Source organism: Phoca vitulina, unplaced genomic scaffold, assembly GCF_004348235.1.
Source record: "Phoca vitulina isolate PV1807 unplaced genomic scaffold, GSC_HSeal_1.0 scaffold10, whole genome shotgun sequence".
NCBI lineage: Eukaryota > Metazoa > Chordata > Mammalia > Carnivora > Phocidae > Phoca > Phoca vitulina.
In genome coordinates this window covers 46,701,371-46,722,203 of record NW_022589713.1, presented here as the reverse complement: position 1 = coordinate 46,722,203, position 20,833 = coordinate 46,701,371, and the positions used below count along the sequence as shown (strand labels likewise).

Here is a 20,833-nt window from a genome sequence, read left to right as displayed (position 1 = left end):
ATGGACATCTTGGCTCTTTCCACAGTTTGGCTATTGTGGACATTGCTGCTATAAACATCGGGGTGCACGTACCCCTTCGGATCCCTACATTTGTATCTTTGGGGTAAATACCCAGTAGTGCAATTGCTGGATTGAATGGTAGCTCTATTTTCAACTTTTTGAGGAACCTCCATACTGTTTTCCAGAGTGGTTGCACCAGCTTGCATTCCCACCAACAGTATAGGAGGGATGCCCTTTCTCCGCATCCCTGCCAACATCTGTCGTTTCCTGACTTGTTAATTTTAGCCATTCTGACTGGTGTGAGGTGGTATCTCATTGAGGTTTTGATTTGGATTTCCCTGATCCCGAGCGATGTTGAGCACTTTTTCATGTGTCTGTTGGGCATTTGGATGTCTTCTTTGGAAAAATGTCTGTTCATGTCTTCTGCCCATTTCTTGATTGGATCATTTGTTCTTTGGGTGTTGAGTTTGATAAGTTCTTTATAGATTTTGGATACTAGGCCTTTATCTGATATGTCATTTGCAAATATCTTCTCCCATTCTGTCGGTTGTCTTTTGGTTTTGTTGACTGTTTCTTTTGCTGTGCAAAAGCTTTTTATCTTGATGAAGTCCCAATAGTTAATTTTTGCCCTTGCTTCCCTTGCCTTTGGTGATGTTTCTAGGAAGAAGTTGCTGCAGCTGAGGTCGAAGAGGTTGCTGCCTGTGTTCTCCTTTAGGATTTTGATGGACTCCTGTCTCACATTGAGGTCTTTCAACCATTTGGAGTCTATTTTTGTGTGTGGTGTAAGGAAATGGTCCAGTTTCATTCTTCTGCATGTGGCTGTCCAATTGCCCCAACACCATTTGTTGAAGAGACTGTCTTTTTTCCATTGGACATTCTTTCCTGCTTTGTCGAAGATGAGTTGACCATAGAGTTGAGGGTCCATTTCTGGGCTCTCTATTCTGTTCCATTGATCTATGTGTCTGTTTTTTTGTGCCAGTACCATACTGTCTTGATGATGACAGCTTTGTAATAGAGCTGGAAGTCCGGAATTGTGATGCCACCAGCTTTGCTTTTCTTTTTCAACATTCCTCTGGCTATTCGGGGTCTTTTCTGGTTCCATACAAATTTTAGGATTATTTGTTGCATTTCTTTGAAAAAAGTGGATAGTATTTTGGTGGGGATTGCATTGAATGTGTAGATTGCTCTAGGTAGCATTGACATCTTCAGCATATTTGTTCTTCCAATCCATGAGCATGGAACGTTTTTCCATTTCTTTGTGTCTTCCTCAGTTTCTTTCATGAGTATTTTATAGTTTTCTGAGTACAGATCTTTTGCCTCTTTGGTTAGATTTATTCCTAGGTATCTTATGGTTTTGGGTGCAATTAATTGTAAATGGGATCAACTCCTTAATTTCTCTTTCTTCTGTCTTGTTGTTGGTGTATAGGAATGCCACTGATTTCTGTGCATTGATTTTATATCCTGGCACTTGACTGAATTCCTGTATGAGTTCTAGCAGCTTTGGGGTGGAGTCTTTTTTGGGTTTTCCACATAAAATATCATATCATCTACAAAGAGTGAGAGTTTGACTTCTTCTTTGCTGATTTGGATGCCTTTGATTTCTTTTTGTTGTCTGATTGCTGTGGCTAGGACTTCTAATACTATGTTGAATAGCAGTGGTGATAGTGGACATCCCTGCCGCGTTCCTGACCTTAGGGGGAAAGCTCTGTTTTTCCCCATTGAGAATGATATTTGCTGTAGGTTTTTCATAGATGGCTTTTATGATATTGAGGTATGTATGCTCAAAAGGTCTCAACCGGTACCAAAAGATTGGGATCATTCCCTGCCTATTTTCAGACCACAATGCTTTGAAACTAGAACTCAATCACAAGAGGAAAGGATGCTGTACTTTGTCAAATGCTTTTTCTGTATCTGTTGAGAGGATCATATGGTTCTTGTTTTTTCTTTTGTTAATGTATTTTATCATGTTGATTGATTTGCAGATGTTGAACCAACCTTGCAGCCCAGGGATAAATCCCACTTGGTCGTGGTGAATAATCCTTTTAATGTACTGTTGGATCCTATTGGCTAGTATTTTGGTGAGAATTTTTGCATCCATGTTCATCAAGGATATTGGTCTGTAATTCTTCTTTTTTTTTTTTTTTTTTAAAGATTTTATTTATTTGACAGAGACAGAGCGAGAGAGGTAACACAAGCAGGGGGAGCGGGAGAGGGAGAAGCAGGCTTCCCATGGAGCAGGAAGCCCAATGCGGGGCTCGATCCCAGGACCCTGGAATCATTACCTGAGCTGAAGGCAGACGCTTAACGACTGAGCCACCCAGGCGCCCCTGTAATTCTCCTTTTTGATGGGGTCTTTGTCTGGTTTGGGGATCAAGGTAATGGTGGTCTTATAAAACGAGTTTGGAAGTTTTCCTTCCATTTCTATTTTTTGGAAGAGTTTCAGAAGAATAGGTATTAATTCTTCTTTAAATGTTTGGTCGAATTCCCTGGGAAGCCATCTGGCCCTGGGCTTTTGTTTGTTGGGAGATTTTTGATGACTGCTTCAATTTCCTTAGTCGTTATAGGTCTGTTCAGGTTTTCTATTTCTTCCTGGTTCAGTTTTGGTAGCTGATACATCTCTAGGAATGCATCCAATTCTTCCAGGTTATCTAATTTGCTGGCATAGAGTTGCTCATAATATGTTCTTAGAATTGTTTGTATTTCTTTGGTGTTGGTTGTGATCCTCTTTCATTCATGATTTTGTTGATTTGGGTCATTTCTCTTTTCCTTTTGATAAGTCTGGCCAGGGGTTTATCAATCTTGTTAATTCTTTCAAAGAATCAGCTCCTAGTTGCGTTGATCTGTTCTACTGTTCTTTTAGTTTCTATTTCATTGATTTCTGCTCTGATCTTTATTATTTCTCTTCTGCTGCTGGGTTTAGGCTTTATTTGCTGTTCTTTCTCCAGCTCCTTTAGGTGTAGGGTTAGGTTGTGTACTTGAGACCTTTCTTGTTTCTTGAGAAAGGCTTGTATTGCTATATACTTTCCTCTTAGGACTGCCTTTGCTGCATCCCAAAGATTTTGAACAGTTGTGTTTTCATTTTCATTGGTTTCCATGAATTTTTTTAATTCTTCTTTAATTTCCTGGTTGACCCATTCATTCTTAGTAGGATGCTCTTTAGCCTCCATGTATTTGAGTTCTTTTGACTTTCCTCTTGTGATTGAGTTCTAGTTTCAAAGCATTGTGGTCTGAAAATAGGCAGGGAATGATCCCAATCTTTTGGTACCGGTTGAGACCTGATTTATGACCTAGGATGTGATCGATTCTGGAGAATGTTCCATGGGCACTAGAGAAGAATGTGTATTCTGTTGCTTTGGGATGGAATGTTCTGAATATGTCTGTGAAGTCCGTTCGGTCCAGTGTGTCATTTAAGGTCTTTATCTCCTTGTTGATCTTTTGCTTAGATGATCTGTCCATTTCAGTGAGGGCGGTGTTAAAGTCCCCCACTATTATTGTATTGTCGTTGATGTGTTTCTTTGCTTTTGTTATTAACTGCCTTATATAATTGGCTGCTCCCATGTTAGGGGCATAGATATTTACAATTGTTAGATCTTCTTGTTGGATAGGCCAAAGCTTTAAGTAGGATACAGTGTCCTTCCTCATCTCTTATTACAGTCTTTGGTTTAAAATCTAATTTGTCTGATATAAGGATTGCCACCCCAGCTTTCTTTTGGTGTCCGTTAGCATGGTAAATGGTTTTCCACCCCCTCACTTTCAATCTGGGGGTGTCTTTGGGTCTAAAATGAGTCTCTTGCAGACAGCATATTGATGGGTCTTGCTTTTTAATCCAATCTGATACCCTGTGTCTTTTGATTGGGGCATTTAGCCCATTTACATTCAGGGTAACTATTGAAAGATATGAATTTAGTGCCATTGTAGTGCCTGTAAGGTGACTGTTACTGTATATTGTCTGTGTTCCTTTCTGGTCTGTTTTGCTTTTAGGCTCTCTCTTTGCTTAGAGGACCCCTTTTAATATTTCTTGTAGGGCTGGTTTCGTGTTTGCAAATTCCTTTAGTTTTTGTTTGTCCTGGAAGCTTTTTATTTCTCCTTCTATTTTCAATGACAGCCTAGCTGGATATAGTATTCTTGGCTGCATATTTTTCTCATTTAGTGCTCTGAAGATATCATGCCAGTCCTTTCTGGCCTGCCAGGTCTCTGTGGATAGGTCTGTTGCCAATCTAATGTTTCTACCATTGTAGGTTACATATCTCTTCTCCCGAGCTGCTTTCAGGATTTTCTCTTTGTCTCTGAGACTCGTAAGTTTTACTATTAGATGTCGGGGTGTTGACCTATTTTTATTGATTTTGAGAGGGGTTCTCTGTGCTTCCTGGATTTTGATGCCTGTTTCCTTCCCCAAATTAGGGAAGTTCTCTGCTGTAATTTGCTCCAGTATACCTTCTGTAGAGGCAATCTCTTAAACAAGTTTTGCTTGTTTTAGAACTTTACGTAAGTAGCCTCATGTGTGTAGTATGTACTCTTTTGTAGGGCTTCTTTCACTCACCATAGTGTTTTTGAGATTTAATCCACGTTATGGTTATCAGTAGTTTGTTCCTTTACATTTTTGTGTAGGATTCCTTTGAAGAGATATTGTACAGTTTATTTACCTGTTAATGGACACCTAGGCTGTTTCCAGTTTTCGACTGTTATGAATAGAACTACTAAACATTATTGTAGAATCTTTTTGTGGATGTGTGTTTTCATTTCTTCCTTTTTCTTTTTGACTGTTATAGATTGTGTACTAATACTTTTTGATGATTTCTAGAGTAACATATACTGTATCTGTAAAATGATGTGTTTGATACATCTCATTTTGACCAAAGCGTTGAATGTTTAAATATCTCTTATTAGATCATCATTGTCATATTGACAGATTAAGATATAACTGAACAAATGTGTACTAAGTAGGTGCTTTATGGAAAGCACTGTGACAAAGAGACAGAGATAGGGAATATGGATTCTTTTCTAAATGAGCATAAAGTCTGGGGTGAGGGTGTGTGTGTGAAGAAGAGATAATGACAGGAAAACTTAGTGCTTACTGCATATAATACACTATTTTAAATATTTTAAATGTTTTCATTCATTTAATTCTCATATAACAATCCTACTAGGGTAGTACTGTTACTATTTTCATTTTGAAACACAGAGGCTATAAAACTACAAACTACTAAGTGGTAAAGCTGCAATTCACATCAGGGAATTTGGTTCACAGTCTGTGTTCTTAATCACTGTGCTGTGATGTCACTGTAGTTATTCTGGGGCATAAACAGCTCAGTTGTTATACTAGCATGTAAGTAACTAATGGTGAGTTGGAATGCAATAAGCGCTCCAGTAATGGTTCTAGTAAAAGGTAAGGCCATCAAGAGAGGTTATTTCTGATGAGTGAGATCTGAGGTTTCCTAGAAGAGCTGACATTTGAGCTGAGTTCTGAAGGATGTCTGGGTTTTCCTATGCAGGGAAATTATGGGCAGTGGTACAGAGGCACACAATGATGCATTTGTTCCGGGGCAGGAAGTTGCCTGTTATGACTCAAGGTTTTGGTACATGGAGGGGTGAATTTACAGAGAAAAGGGTCTTGGAAATGGGAACCTTAAATATAAGCTAAGGATTTTGAACTTTATATTAAATGGGAATCCAGTTTAAGAATTGGAATGAAATGGTCTGGATGATGTTTTAGGAAGACAATTCTGTGGTGACAGTGCAACAGGGTAGATTGGGGTAAGAGATTAGAGGCAAGAGAACACAAGGCTGCTGCAGGTATCCAGCTGATAAGAGGATAAGGGTCTGAACAAGAACAGTGTTGGGGGAATAAAAGGAGGGGTTGGAAACAGGGTCAAACGGGAGACAGAAAGGAATTAAAAGTAACTCTAATGTGTTCATTTATTTTTGCGTATACACTTCTCCCTCTCTAACCCCCTTCAGTTTTTTCAAAAATGAATTATAAATCGGTGAATGTCTTTGGATCAGAAACCTGACAACAGTTGGCACCAGTGGGAGTTTAGTTTTTCACATATCAGAAGGCCTGAGGATTAAGGGCCCTTCTCCCTTTAGCCTCTTGTCCCCCCACATCCTTGCCACTGCCTTTCACCCTCACTACTACAAGTTGGCCTCCAAGAATTGCATCTTCATTTTATTTTATTTTATTTTTTTATTTTATTTTTTAAATATTTTATTTATTTATTTATTTGACAGAGAGAGACACAGCGAGAGAGGGAACACAAGCAGGGAGAGTGGGAGAGGGAGAAGCAGGCTTCCCGCGGAGCAGGAAGCCCGATGCGGGGCTCGATCCCAGGACCCTGGGATCATGACCTGAGCCGAAGGCAGACGCTTAACCGACTGAGCCACCCAGGCGCCCCGCATCTTCATTTTAGATAGGAGGAAAGACCGAAGACAAGGACTAAAGCCATATTCCTTTTTATAAAGAAAATAATACCTGTCCTAGAAGGTTCTCTTTTATAGATTTCCACTTAGTGTAAATAGTACAATAGTGGCTGAACTTATTACACCTTTGTAACCAACACTCCAAATCAAGTAACAGAAATTACCAGTATCCCAGAAGCCCTTGTGCTCCCTTCCATTCCCTGCTCTTACTCCCAAGGGTAACTTCTATCTGACATCTAGGTTAATTTTGCCTGTTTTTGAAATTTATGTAAACAGAATAAAAATGGGTACTCTTGTAGACGTCTGTCTTCTTTTGCTCGATACTTTATTTATGAGATTCGTCTATATTGTTGTGGTTGTAAATCATTCTTATTGCTGTCTAGTATTCCATTGGTGAACAGACTGCAATGTATCCATTCGGTTATTCGTAGTCATCAACAGTAGCTTCAAGTTTGGGGCTATTTTGAATAAGGTTGCTATAAACTATCTAGTTTGTCTTTTGTTGAACATATTTACACCTTTCTATTGAGTATATACATAATAGTGAAATTACTGATTCAGATTGTGTACACGTGTTTAGTTTTAGTAAATACCGACAAATAGTTTTCCAAAGTGGACTGCTCCACATCCTTACCAATACTTGGTGTTTTCCATAGTTTTAATTTTAGCCATTTTGATGGATGTACGGTCATATCTCCTGTGGCTTTAATTTGAATTTGGGAAGGTGAATGTTTTTACCTGGGTGTATTGTTACTCTGAACAAAACTGGGGTCTGGTAAAAAGAAAGAAAGGAAGATTGGATATCAGATGGTAGCCAGTATATATTGTTCACCTTAAGCCAGTCATACTTTGGAGTACTACATATGTCTTGATTTATTACTCCTCACAACTAACCTATGAGGTGAGTAGTTGTTATCCCCATTTTACTTATGAAGAAACAGAGGCACAGAAGGTTAAGTCACTTGTTCAAGGTCGTATTGCCAGTAAATGGGAGAGCTAAGATTTGGTCCCAAGATGTCTGGTTTCATAGCCTGTGCTCTTAGCTACCACATCATATAATCAGAAGACTCTGCCACATAAGCTTGTATATGACATTCTTATTTGTAAGTTTGTTTTTTGTTTTAGTCTCCTTTCTCTAATATTAATGACCGTTGCTAATGTTTATTGAGTATTTGCTACATTGTAAGCACTTTGCATGTATTAACTCATTAGTCCTTGTGGCCTCCATATGAGGTGGCTGGTTTAATTATAATTATTTTTTTTATCATCCCCATTTTACAGAGGGGGAAATAAGACTAGTGAAGTGATTTGGTCAGGGTCATGTAGAACATAGTGGTGGAGCCAGGGTTTGAACTCAGGCACCCTTACTCAACAGTCCACAGGCTGAATCACTATACTCAAACATGTTACTTCCCAATATGGTGGAGGTGGCAGTTATTAAGTGTATCAGCTTCTGCAAATACATGTCTTTGACATTGTTCATTAGCTTTTGGCTGACCCTAAACCAACTATTTCTAGTGTTATTCAAACTTGCTTCACCTCTTTGTCCTAGGGCAACTTACTGTGTGAAGGGAAAAGCACTTTTGGCTTAGGTCAGAAGTGGCTGGTAATGGCATATCAGTAAAGCAGTTCTTAAAGGTTTTTGAGCATAAAGGTCTCTCCTCTTCCTTAAGACTTTCTCCATCTCCCCCCTCCCCTAATATATGGGTAAAACTTATACATTATGAAAAACCCTAGAAAGTGTAAAAAAAATATAAAAAATGAAAATTTAAAAAACCACCTAAAATTTTACCACGCAGAATCACTCACTTAACTTTTGGTGTTTATTTTTAATGGCCTGATTCTAAGGGTGTTTGTGTGAACATACACATATGTTTACACCTATGTATGTATATTGAAAAGTACATGTCATTGCTTTAAATCAAAATGAGTTCACAATATGCATATTGTTTTCTAACTTGGTTTTTCCCATTTAATAGTATGTCTTGAACCTCCCTTCATATATTATAATTTACATCGTGTATCCTCTAGTGGTGTACATTTGGGTTTCTTCCAGTTTTGACTATTACAAACAACCTGTGATAAATCTCTGTGCATATGAAGGGGGTGGGGCATGTTATCCCCTCTTACTTACTCCCACCTTGCCTAATACTATTACTAAATCTCTAAAATGCATGAGTAAAGTATTCTTGGTTTGATTTTTAAAATTGGATACTAAAGAGAATCTTTTTGTTTTCCTGTAATCTTTGCCCACACATGACCTCAGTCTTCTCTGAGCATTTATTCCTGGCATTGCTGAGATCTTGCAGGTGACCCTGTGGCACTAATGAGAATGAGTTTGTTGGAAACACCTGTTAAATACTGACTGCTGTCACCTGAACAAAATACTGCAGTTTAAAGCAGCTTGTTGAATTACACTATTTTTCATTGTTACTAATCAAATGAATGTGTTATTCAAATTAATTAAGATAACAGCTCTTGCTTACCACTATTTTTTTTTTTTTTTTTAAGGATTTTATTTATTTGTTTGACAGAGAGATAGCACAAGTAGGCAGAGTGGCAGGCGGAGGGAGAAGCAGGCTCTCCGCTGAGCAGGGAGCCGGACGCAGGGCTCCATCCCAGGACCCCAGGATCATGACCTGAGCCAAAGGCAGCTGCTTAACCAACTGAGCCACCCAGGCACCCCTGCTTATTACTATTTCTAACATCAGACTTAGTGATCTGTGCAGAGGGACTCTAGCTCAGACTTTTCAGCTGCCCTCCATGATTTTTTAATGCTTATTTTTATTCCCAGTAGACAGAATGATAATTAGAGCAGAGCTGGATGCCACTAGTCAGCTCTGCCTGGCTTTCTCTTATTGAACAAAGTGGGCTCACTAAGCATTACCCTCACCCTTCCCCCATTCCCCTATTTTGTTGAAGGGAGTGATAAGGAATCAGCACTTCCATACAGACTCAAGGTAAAGCCCACATGATTTCAGCCACACACTTCACACTTCATATTATATACTCTGCTTTTAGGCACTGGGTATGTACTGCTGATGCAGATATCACTGCTTGCAAGGATCTTACAGTTGAGGGGACGAATCCTCACAGCATACCTGTGAGGTCAGCTGGGAAAGCATGGCATCTGTCTTTTTTACAGATGTGCAAACTGAAGGGAAGTGACTTAGTGAAGCTTGTTCCACTGTTCGGTGACAAACCTGGGGACCTACACCTGAGTCCTCTGACTCCAGGTCCAGTGCTTTTTCAGAAATAACCAGATGTCTTTTGTTTTTCAGAAAACAATGTATTTTTTTATTTCATTTATTTTATTTTTTTAAAGATTTTATTTATTTGTATATCAGAGAGAGAGAGAGAGAGCACAAGCAGGGGGAACAGCAGGCAGAGGGAGAAGCAGGCTCCCCGCTGAGCCCGGAGCCCGATGCGGGAGAGCCTAAGGCAGACGTTTAACTGACTGAGACACCAGGTGTCCCCAGAAAACAATGTATTATGTACAATGTCAGGAATATAAATTGAATTTGTTAGAGCGTTTTTTTTTTTAAAAGATTTTATTTATTCATTTGAGACACAGAGATACAGAGAGAGAGAGCATGAGCAGGGGGAGAGGCAGAGGGAGAGGGAGAAGCAGACTCCCTGCTGAGCCAGGAGCCCAATGTGGGGCTCCATCTCAGGACCCTGGGATAGTGACCTGAGCCAAAGGCAGACGCTTAACCATCTGAACCACCCAGGCGCCCAATGTTAGAGTTTTTAAAAGATTATTGATGGTGATAGAGAATACTGAAAGTCTAAATGTGCATTTTAACCATGTTTCGTTGGATTTTAGTTACAGTCTGGTGACATGCAGTCTTTTGCACAGAAGCTCCAGCTCCGGGTGCTTTCCATGGAGTCTTTGTTTCGAAGTCCACTAAAGGAATCTCTCTTCCGATCCTCTTCTAAAGAGTCTTTGGTACGAACATCTTCCAGAGAGTCCCTGAATCGATTTGACCTGGACTCCTCTGTGGCCACCTTTGATCCGTCCTCTGATATGGAGAGTGAGCCTGAAGACTCACTCCCTAATTTAGACAGTCTCAGCAAAGAACAGTTGATTCAGTGGTTGCGAAGAATGGAACAAAGGTTGAATAGCTACAAAGGAAAATGTTCTGAGGTAGGAGCATGACTTTTTTGCCTATATGAAAAGTTTTCCCATTGTTCTCTGATTCATGTTACTGTATGGTTTTTACTCTTGTGGTTGCTTAAACTGTTGATTCCCTAGATACACTGATTACGAAGGGTGGGTAGTTTGTGGCATTATCTAGTTAAAAGATTTTCAGGTAAACAGAAGCCCTTTGGCAAGACAGTTAGTAAAATTTTGGAGAGGATCACTGTCTGTAGCTTTCTGGTTTGCACATTCTGTGCCCCTTTTTTCCCCCTGCCCCTCTCTCCAAAGTTGCTTGGACACTTAGTGCACAGTGCATCGTTTTTCCTCCTCACATCCCCACCCTTGTTCATCCTCTAAGTGCTGTAGTTCCAAAATGACCTCTTCGGCCAACCAGATTTCCATTACTACTGATCCCAGTTATGTTTTAGGTAGTCTGATTTTCTGACACATTTGGTTCATGCTCATTATACCTACATTTAAACTTTGCTTCAAATGAATCTTTAACTGCTAAAGCCCTTGAGGATGACTCTCTGTGGTCTAAGAGAGGAAGTAGTCCTGCCCCATCTCTCTTTTCTATTCTTCCTTTCGGGCTGAATTATATTAGTTGCCCTGTGTAGTTAAAACAATTTATCTTCAGGAAAGCCTTTCTGGAGCAAGTTGCCCATGGATTTTTTTTTTAAAGACAATGCATAATGTTTTATTGTCTTAACAGTTTGTAACCCAGCATTGTAGTTAACTTTAAGTAATGAATAATAAAGTTCAAGGTTCGTATATAAAGTTAGCCATAACTTCTATTTCCAGTTATGGCTACAATATGTGTAGTTTTACCCTGCAGCCAAAAATAACAACAGAAACCCCTAATGAAACTATAAAATATCTTTTTAAAACTAGTACTGACAAAATAGAAAGGAAATATTAGGCGAAAATCTATCAGTTGGCTGGACTCTAGAGATGTAAACAGCATTAAAGCCATCTATTTCATGAGGTACTTGTGGAATCAGGCAACTTTTTCCTTTAAATTTCTTTTTCTTTTCTTTTCTTTTTTTTTTTTTTTTTTAAGATTTTATTTATTTGAGAGAGAGAGAGCAGGGGGAGGGGCAAAGGGAGAGAGAGAGAATCTCAAGCAGACTCCCGGCTGACCACAGAGCCTGATGCAGGGCTTGATCTCATGACCCTGAGCTCATGACCTGAGCCAAAATCAGGAGTTAGACGCTTAACCGACCGAGCCACCCAGGTGCACCATTTATTTTTTTTTCTATCCAAGTTAATAATGGTCCTGAATGTGTTGTTGTTGACTTACCCATGGCTTCTAAGTTTGAAGCTGGGGCAGTAGTATAATTAGTATTTAAGTATGCAAGACACTATGCCTTTTATGTTTATAGTGCCATTGAATTTTACACCGTCTCTGTGAAGTAGATATTAATTAGCTCTGTTTTGTAGAATAGGGATTAGAGACTCCTAGAGACTTAATCATAGAGATTAAATAATGTGCTTAAAGTCACACAGGTAGCAGTTAACAAACTGTGGATTTGATTTTAGGTCTTTCTGGTGGTTTCCATTCCTCTGTGCCACCCCAAGTCGAGTCATGCAGCCTATTAGGGATGAAAAGAGCACGTAGTCTTTGTTTTTTTTTAAGATTTTATTTATTTATTTGGCAGAGAGAGAGACACAGCGAGAGAGGGAACACAAGCAGGGGGAATGGGAGAGGGAGAAGCAGGCTTCCCGCTGAGCAGAGAGCCCAATGCGGGGCTCGATCCCAGGACCCGGGATCATGACCTGAGCCGAAGGCAGACGCTTGATGACTGAGCCACCCAGGTGCCCCGAGCACGTAGTCTTTGTCTCTGTCTTTCCTTGGCACTGTAGGTAACCAGGATAAAATAGTGCTATAAGTGACATCTAATTGTTAGGTTACTCTTCCACCTGTCCTACTCCCCACTTTTTGAATACCATTTTCCTATCCAGTAATAAAGATACCTAGCTTAAGGTAATAAGAGGAGGAGGATTGTGGTCTTTGGCAGAATTTTTTTTTCTTCTTTATTGCTGGACTCACCTTCCATTGCTGCTTGCCTCTCAAGACATCAGCAGATGTGTTTGGGGGCACATAGCAACCTTCCAAGGGAAATGGCAGGGCTCAGAATAGGGGAGTACTTCCTCCTAAAGCTGTAGCCTATGTCTTCAGAGTCCTCTTGAACTTCTAAAGTAGGGTCCAAATAATTCAGTGGAGCCATGTGCTTATTTTTCAGATGAATAATGCTAATTAGTAGATTAAAAGATTTGTTAATCCATAATTTCATCAGGTTGTGCTAGAATGTTCAAATATCCTATTTAATTAGGTTAAATGTTTAAACATCTCTTTAGGACCAAAATTACCAGTTTTCATATGTTGGTTATAAGTTCCTTTCCTCAGATTTTTACCTAGCCATAGTCACAGTTCCTATAATCAGAGACTTTTAGAGATGAATTACATGGTCTGTAATAGCCCAAAGCAAGAATCACCTGATGAGCTTGCTATATAAACACATATCCTGTCCCCCCCTCCACCCCCAGTCTCATTCACTTAGTTTGGGGTGGGACCCAAAAATTTCTCCTCCTAGCAAGCTCCCAGGGGATGCTGTTGCTGGTGGTGACTACAGTTTGAGTAGTCTCTTCCCCTTGGGCAAATTGGCTTTAATCCCTACCCCATTCATAATTAAGTACTGAAATTTGAAGATTTATTTATTTGAGAGAGAGAAAGGGAGAGAGCAACGAGCCGAGCCGGGGGAGGGCAGAGGGAAGAAAGGGAAAGAGAGACAGAGAGACTCTCAGACTCTCCCCTGAGTTCGGAGCCCAACGTGGGGCTAGATTCTAGGACCCTGAGATCGTGACCTGAGCTGAAACCAAGAGTCGATGCTCAACTGACTGAGCCATCCAGGCGCCCCTAAGTAGTGAAATTTAAAGATGTATGTGTCTGAGGTGAAATCAAGTACAGATTTCATATCTTTATTTATAGTCAAGTTACATTTTACTTTTTAGAAACATATTTCTAATGTTTGTTTTGACTGTATATGCATCTAACTAGGTTGAATTATCTATAAAAGGATTCTTCTGATTTGTGTATTTGTTTACTTTTGTAAAGATATTTTAGCAGAGTTTAGAATATTTATTTAGGAATGACTGATGTTATTGGTGATTTTGTCTTTATTTTAGTTTGTTATAGCTTATCAGACTCTTCAGAGAGAGAAGAAAAAGTTACAAGTAAGTGATATCTTGGCTGTGATATTGATTCATACATAATTTAAAAATTAGAGTCTTATCATAAGATAGTTCTGACCCTCACTTTTAATAATTCTCCATGTGATCCATGTATTTAACCTATTTTACTACTGGGGATTTTAATAAAGAGAGTGAGTGGAAAATTCCAGAGATTTTACCTCTGGTAGGGATGGGCTTTTTTGAGTTTTGGATCCCTGCAGTGTTCAAGAGGTTTGGATTTAAGGCATGTTTGCCTCTTTCAAGAAAACATGCTTTCTAGTGTCTCAGTCTGCAGGTTGAATCTTTGTTTTAGTTGTAGAGACATACAATCTTCTAAGCTTTCCCTTCTGTTTTTGAAATACCTGCAGACATTTCTGTTCCTTATCATTCTACCAGGGTCCAAACACAAGCATCCTCTCTCTTTTTTCCTGAGGCTGCTTCTTATAAAGCTCTTGGTCAAGTATGTGGAGAAAGAGGAAGCCATTAAGCTCTTCTGGGTGACCCACCTTGGCCCCACTGTGTCACCCTGTTCTGTGGCTAGACATTTCCCACCAGGTATCCCAGGTGATAATTCACAGGTCAGAGCTAAGGGGAAATATCCACCCCACTTCAAACAGTGCCATCAGTTTGCTGTGCTAAGATACATAAATATTTATCATTTAGAATAATGCTTTACTAATTTCTGCTTCTGTCCTGTCTTGAGAAGGATGGAGAATTATATTCTTATATTTGTTAGGGGATAGCATTCTGTATCTCTGCTGTATCACTTATCATAAACATTTTTAAATCTTTTAATGGTAAAATGTATAGAAAATCATGCACAAAAAATATAGTCTTATTTTTTACAGTAAAAGTTATTTAAAACAGTTTAGCATTTTGTCCCATCTAAAGACACTTATTACATAACCCAAAAGTTATTTGTAAAGTGAGTTTTGGTAAAATTAATTTCCTCATGTACATTATCTTAAAATATTTAATCTACCATAAATAATCTCCATTAAGTACAAGATTAAATTTCCTGGCTTTGGTCTGGAGTATAATCAGTTCAGAATGGGTAACACCAGTTATTTATTGCTGATTCAGTGTCCTCATTGTCTATAACAAGTGTGAAAATTAGGTTATTACAAATAGAGTTTTTAGTTTGACAGTGTTTTCTTAAACATGAGGTCTTTTGAAATGGAGGGTAGCTCTGATTTAATGCATTGTATTATTAATATTCCATAAATTCATACTCAAAAGTTCATCTTATTCCTACTGTTTGGGGGTACCTTGCTTGTGTCTCTATGAATTGTCTCTGGAGTTTTATTTCTAGATGTATGTAATTCTACCACTAAGTGGCGGTAGAGAACTGTAGAGAACTGTGGTTGTATAGTCCCTGTGTAAAGAATGTTGAAGATAAAGTTCAATGACTTGTGCTCTTTTTTACTTGCTTTTCATTACTATGTCATGCAGTTGTTTGAACCAGCTTTTTTTTTTTTTTTTCTTTTTAAAATTAAAGGGTATATTAAGTCAGAGTCAGGATAAAGCACTTCGGAGAATTGGAGAGTTAAGAGAGGTAAGTCGTAGTGATTAATACTCTGATAATTAAATCTCTCATATTTATCAGAATGCTTATACTTGCTGGGATAGTTTCATATATACTTCATTAGTTATAGTAAAAACCAATCAGCCCAACCCCTAAGACCAGAGATCAATTCTTATGGTTTTATTTGTGTGATTTCCCTAAGATATATGCTGGTGGAATTTATGACATAAGAATGCCTTATTTAGCAACAGAATATCATTTGCCAGCTTGACAGTCAGTGGCAACTTCCAAGGCTAACCTGTCTCTTCTATTAGATATTTGAGGCTTCTTTTCATTGTTCCTAGCCAACAATCTTGATAAAATTAAATAAAAATTATGTTCCTTGTAATTTTGGGGGGTAATTTTTACAGTGAAATATTAGAGTCCAGGCAGATATTTATCATTTGGAATCATACTTGACTCATTTTTGCTCCTGTCCTGTCTTGAGAAGGATGGAATATTGGCTAGAGGGTAGGATTCTGTGTCACTGCGATATCATTTAAACATTTTGAAATCTTTTAATTGTAAAAATATTTTAATTGTAAAGTACAACAAATATAGAAAATCATGCACAAAAATATATAGCTTGTATGTGTATGGTGAACTCTATTGTAACCACCACTAAGGTCAAGAAATAGAATGTTGCCAGTCACCCTGAGAGCCACTCTGTGTTTCCCAACCCAGTCATAGCCCCTCCCTTTCTCCAAAAATAACTACTGGCTTTTGTTGTGCTTCTTGTGTCTCTTTAAGGTTTTATCACTGAAATGTGAGCCTCTAGGTATTACAGTCATGCCCATGTAAAAATTGTTTTGATACATCTTTTAAGTCTTCTTTAAATCTATACATCCCCGCTGCATCCGTTTTCCTTACAGGTCACCTGTTGAAGAACCTGATGATAAATTAGAAGACCCAAAATTACTCATTTGCCTTATTCCAGCATTATAAACACAACACTCTTAGAATAACAATACTATCACCATCAATTATGATTACTGAGATTAAATAAATTTTTATATACTATTTGTTTTTCCACCTTTAAAAATCTTTTTCCATATCTGTACTGTTAGATCATAAGCCATTACATATGTATTCTTTCCCTTTTAACCCTTATGAAAACCCTCGAAGGAAATACTAGTCAGAGCCACAGATTGACAAGTTTTAGTTCTTTTTTTATTTTTTTTATTTTTATTTTTTATTTTTAAGATTTTATTTATTTGACAGAGAAAGATACAGCGAAAGAGGGAACACAAGCAGGGGGAGTGGGAGAGGGAGAAGCAGGCTCCCCGCCGAGCAGGGAGCCCGATGTGGGGCTCGATCCCAGGACCCTGAGATCATGACCTGAGCCGAAGGCAGATGCTTAACGACTGAGCCACCCAGGCGCCCCTAGTTCTTTTTTTATTATCTGCCTACTCGTATTAGTTTTCTATTGCTGCTGCAGCAAATTACCACAAACTTAATGGCTTAAAACAGCACAAATATCAGAAATTTGAACAAGTCTTACCAGGCTAAAATTAAGGTGTCAGTTGGGCTGTTCCTTAATGGAGGTTCAAGGGGACAATCTGTTTCTTTGCCATTTCTGGCTTCTAGAGGCTGCCATGTCCTCTGATGCATCATCTCTTTCCTTATCTTAGAGCTATCAATGTTGCATCTCTACCCATTCTACCATAATCACTCCTCCCCTTCTCTCTGAACTCAGTTGGGAAAGGTTCTGATTTTAAGGACCCATGTTATTAGATTGGGCCCACCCAGATAATCCAGGATAATCTCCTTATTTCAAGGCTCTTAATTTGATCATGTCTGCAAATTCTCCTAATATGTTACAGTTTCAGGGATTAGGATTTGGAATCTTTGGGGCCATATTCTGCCTACCACACTGCCTTTAGTCAAGACTATAATCAACGAAATGGCCAGGAGACAGCTAATAAAGGAAAGGAGGAGAAATGAGGGGTCTAGAGGCCATATAGTAAATTGCTGTTTGGTGCATATCTATACTGTTTTTGTAGTAGCTAAGATATATTTTTGAATGAAAATCCTGGTTACAGTTACATGAAGAGAGATTTATTCAGTAATTTATATGTAAATACTAGGTAGATAAGTGAAGGTCTGGATATTTTAAATTTTGTTCACAAAGAAAAAAATTTCCTTCAACTAAATAGTATAACCCATTAAATCATGATTAGTATTTAATTGAACATTCAAAGTGCTATACGTCACAAAATGTTTTGTTTCTTTGGAATTAAAGTCTGAATAGAAGTTACATATTGTTTCATTAGTACTTTATTGACTTAGACTGGGGCAAAACAGTATAATGTTCCTTATTTTGTTATATCAAGATACTCAAAAAAGGTATCAGGAAAGGTATCAGGAAAGATGTTGGGTTTGAGGTTGGTGTTGAGGAGAGTAACTACCATGACTTCCAGTGCTCTGACAAAACCTCAGATGTGAGGCCTTCTGGCCAAATGTCTGTAATTTCATATTGTTGGAGCATTCACTGTATCCCTGGGGGTTGCAGCTTTCTATAAGTTTGCTGTGGCCGAACCAAGAAAGAAGGCATATGCAGATTTCTACAGAAATTATAATTCCATGAAAGAGTTTGAGGAGATGAAGAAGGCTGGTATCGCTCAGGGTATAAAATAATTTTGGAATGTAAAGAATTTCTTTGGGTTGAGTTCCATGGAAGTTTGTCACTGACCTGTTTGGGTTATGGAATAGTTTCCCTTTATAAGTAAACAACTAACAAATACTGTGGGCAGTAAAAAGAAAAAAAAATTTTTTTCAGAAAATAGTCCTTAGTATTTTATATATTCCTCATGTTGTTAGGAGTATATGCATGAGTAGAATCCATGAACATCTCTCCTAATATTTTCTGGGGAATAAAACAAAACAACAGTTCTGTATAGGCAAATATTATGTCTTATGTCAATTTCTAGCATATTAGAGATTTGTTAATGAATCAGATAAAGAAGTAAAAAGGTAAGCAAAAACATACCCCAACAGATACCCTGTAATTTTCTTCGCCTGATTTTGAATCTTAACATCAACAGATAATAAATAGGAATATCATACTATGAGAAGCTATGAAAATTATGAGCTCATCCAAGTAGATGGGGGGTTCTCTGATTTCCTTTTAAGGCCAGTTAAGTGGGGAATAAATGAAGACATTGTTTTAGATATTTCCTCCTTTCTCTGTCCTTCTGTCTGTGCATGGTGTGTTCTTTTTCTAGGCTCACCCAGATGCAGCTCGCTACGAGCAACTGCTGTTCTCAAAGCTAACTTCAGGGAGGGAGGGTTCATTTTTTGCAGCTTGAAACACATCCAAACATAATGGGTAGCATAGGGCTGAGATAAAAAATAGTTAAACAGTTAATTAGTTGGGATATAAGTAGACAGTTCTTTTTTTTTTTTTTTAAGATTTTATTTATTTATTTGACAGAGACACAGTGAGAGAGGGAACACAAGTAGGGGTAGTGGGAGAGGGAGAAGCAGGCTTCCTGTGGAGCAGGGAGCCCAATGTGGGGCTCCATCCCAGGACCCTGGGATCATGACCTGAGCCGAAGGCAGACGCTTAACAACTGAGCCACCCAGGTGCCCCTAAGTAGACAGTTCTTAAGTTTCTTTGTAGTCTTTACTGTTTATGGAGTGCTTTTTGGTAGAATAGGGTAAGGTAGCAGGGGGAGGGAGAAGAAGATAAGATTAAAGATGCTGCCATTGTATCCAAGGACTTCTTATCTACATGGGGAGATGAAAACGTTTAAAACCTGAAAACCATCATATAAATTGAGGAATTTTTATTGGCTGTTAGGGATGGCATGTAACAGAGTCTAGTATGGTAGGATGTAGAAAATTATTTGGAAAAAATGAATTTTAAGGAAAGTAAAGGACCGCATTACTATTAAGGAGATGTGCAACTGTTTCATACTAAAGAATTGGCCTGTGCAAAGTCATGGAAGACAGTGCTTTCCAGACTTTTGGATTTCATGGACTGAAAAACTACCTTCCAATTCCTCCCAGATATGGGGGAAAGGAGAATTGTCATAGACCTGCAAACTTTCTTTTAAAGATTTATTTATTTATTTGAGAGAGAGCCCGAGAGAGTGTGTGCACATGTGGGAGAGGGGCAGAGGGAGAGAGAGAATCTCAAGCCAACTGGCCACTTAACTGAGCTGAAACCAAGAGCCTGATGCTCAACCAGCTGAGCTACCCAGCCTCCCCAGAGCTGCAAACTTTTATTTTTTCAAGTAAGGATGTTGAAAAGAAGAAACCAAATTCTTTTATTGTCATTATTTCATGAAAGAAAGCTTTTTCTTTCCTTTTTTTTTTTTTTTTTTTAATTTTTAAGTAATTTCTACACCCATCTCAGGACCCCGGGATCAAGATTCACATGGTTTTCTAACTGAGCCAGGTAGGCGCCCTGAAAGATTTTTTTTAATATCAAAAAAGATTAGGAAGGACATATTCTCAGAGTAAAGGACAGTTGTTGAAATGAAAGAAAAACTCTCTCTGTCGCTTTTCTGTTTGTTATTTCACCATGGGTCAGTGAAGACTTCATTGTGGACCTGTCCTGATTCAAAGACTGGCATTTGGAGACTACTGCTATGGGAGGAGTCAAGCCAGGAGTCTTTAGTGAGAGGCACAGTGCAAATGGGATCTTAGGGCAGTGTAGGTGTGGGGGAGAATAGAGTACAGTTAGTGCTTCAGTGTTTTGAGAGTTAGTAAATTTGAAACAATGCAAAAGGAAGGCGTTGCTTGTAAGTCCTTGAAAATATTGTTTGAGGAAAATTTTCTAGCAAATGTGTAAGGGATGGATTAAACCAGAGGAAGACTTGGGGTAAGAATTCTCTCTAGAAGGCTACTGAAGGAAATTAGTCATTGAAATTATAAAGATCTGGACTATGGTTATGGATGTGGAAAAGATAGGACTTAAACATTGTAGAAAAAGTAATACAAGAATTTGATTATACGCAGGGATTGACAAAGTTAGGTAAAATGTGACTGAATATTTTGAGCTCAGGGAATTAGAAAAGTAGGAATCCTAGAAAAATAGAGGGGTTTTGATGGGATATTTCCTATGTTCCAGATGTTACTCTCTAGGATTCTAATGGAGTAAATGTAAGGAAGAAGGACCGAGGATGCAAACTGAGTCCAGGGGGATAGATGCCCATAGAATCCGTAAGGCAGGTAGAGGAAATTAAGAGATACAAGTGTAGACAGGAGCCTGAAGCCGCAGAGAGCGGGTACCTCAACCAAGGAGGGAATTATTGGTGACTAGTGTAATAGAGAGGTCAAGATCATTGGATTTAGTGAGGAAACCTCATTAATGATCTAAAGAGAGTAGCATTCTAAATAATTTCAGGAACTTGGAATTTTTCTGGTTGGTAATCAGCTAGTTCAACCTTTTCATTTTACAAATGAGGAATCTTCTGACTTTGGCTATTGACTGCTGTTGTGTATTGGGAGGAGGAAAGTTCTATTGGCTATGG

At 38.6% G+C, this 20,833-nt stretch overlaps 1 protein-coding gene across 11 annotated transcripts in view; it reads left to right on the top strand.

Annotated features, from left to right (window-relative positions):
• The window catches only part of GOLGA4 (golgin A4), a 128,099-nt gene that overhangs the window by 37,724 nt on the left and 69,542 nt on the right, over window positions 1-20,833 (top strand). For 9 of the 11 annotated variants that reach the window (XM_032409010.1, XM_032409006.1, XM_032409005.1 and 6 more), the window contains 3 exons: window positions 10,244-10,564; window positions 13,745-13,792; window positions 15,288-15,344. In XM_032409010.1, the coding sequence (XP_032264901.1) occupies window positions 10,244-10,564; window positions 13,745-13,792; window positions 15,288-15,344 (426 nt within the window). The remainder of the gene's footprint in view (window positions 1-10,243; window positions 10,565-13,744; window positions 13,793-15,287; window positions 15,345-20,833) is intronic. The other 2 variants (XM_032409007.1, XM_032409002.1) reach the window with 1 other exon arrangement.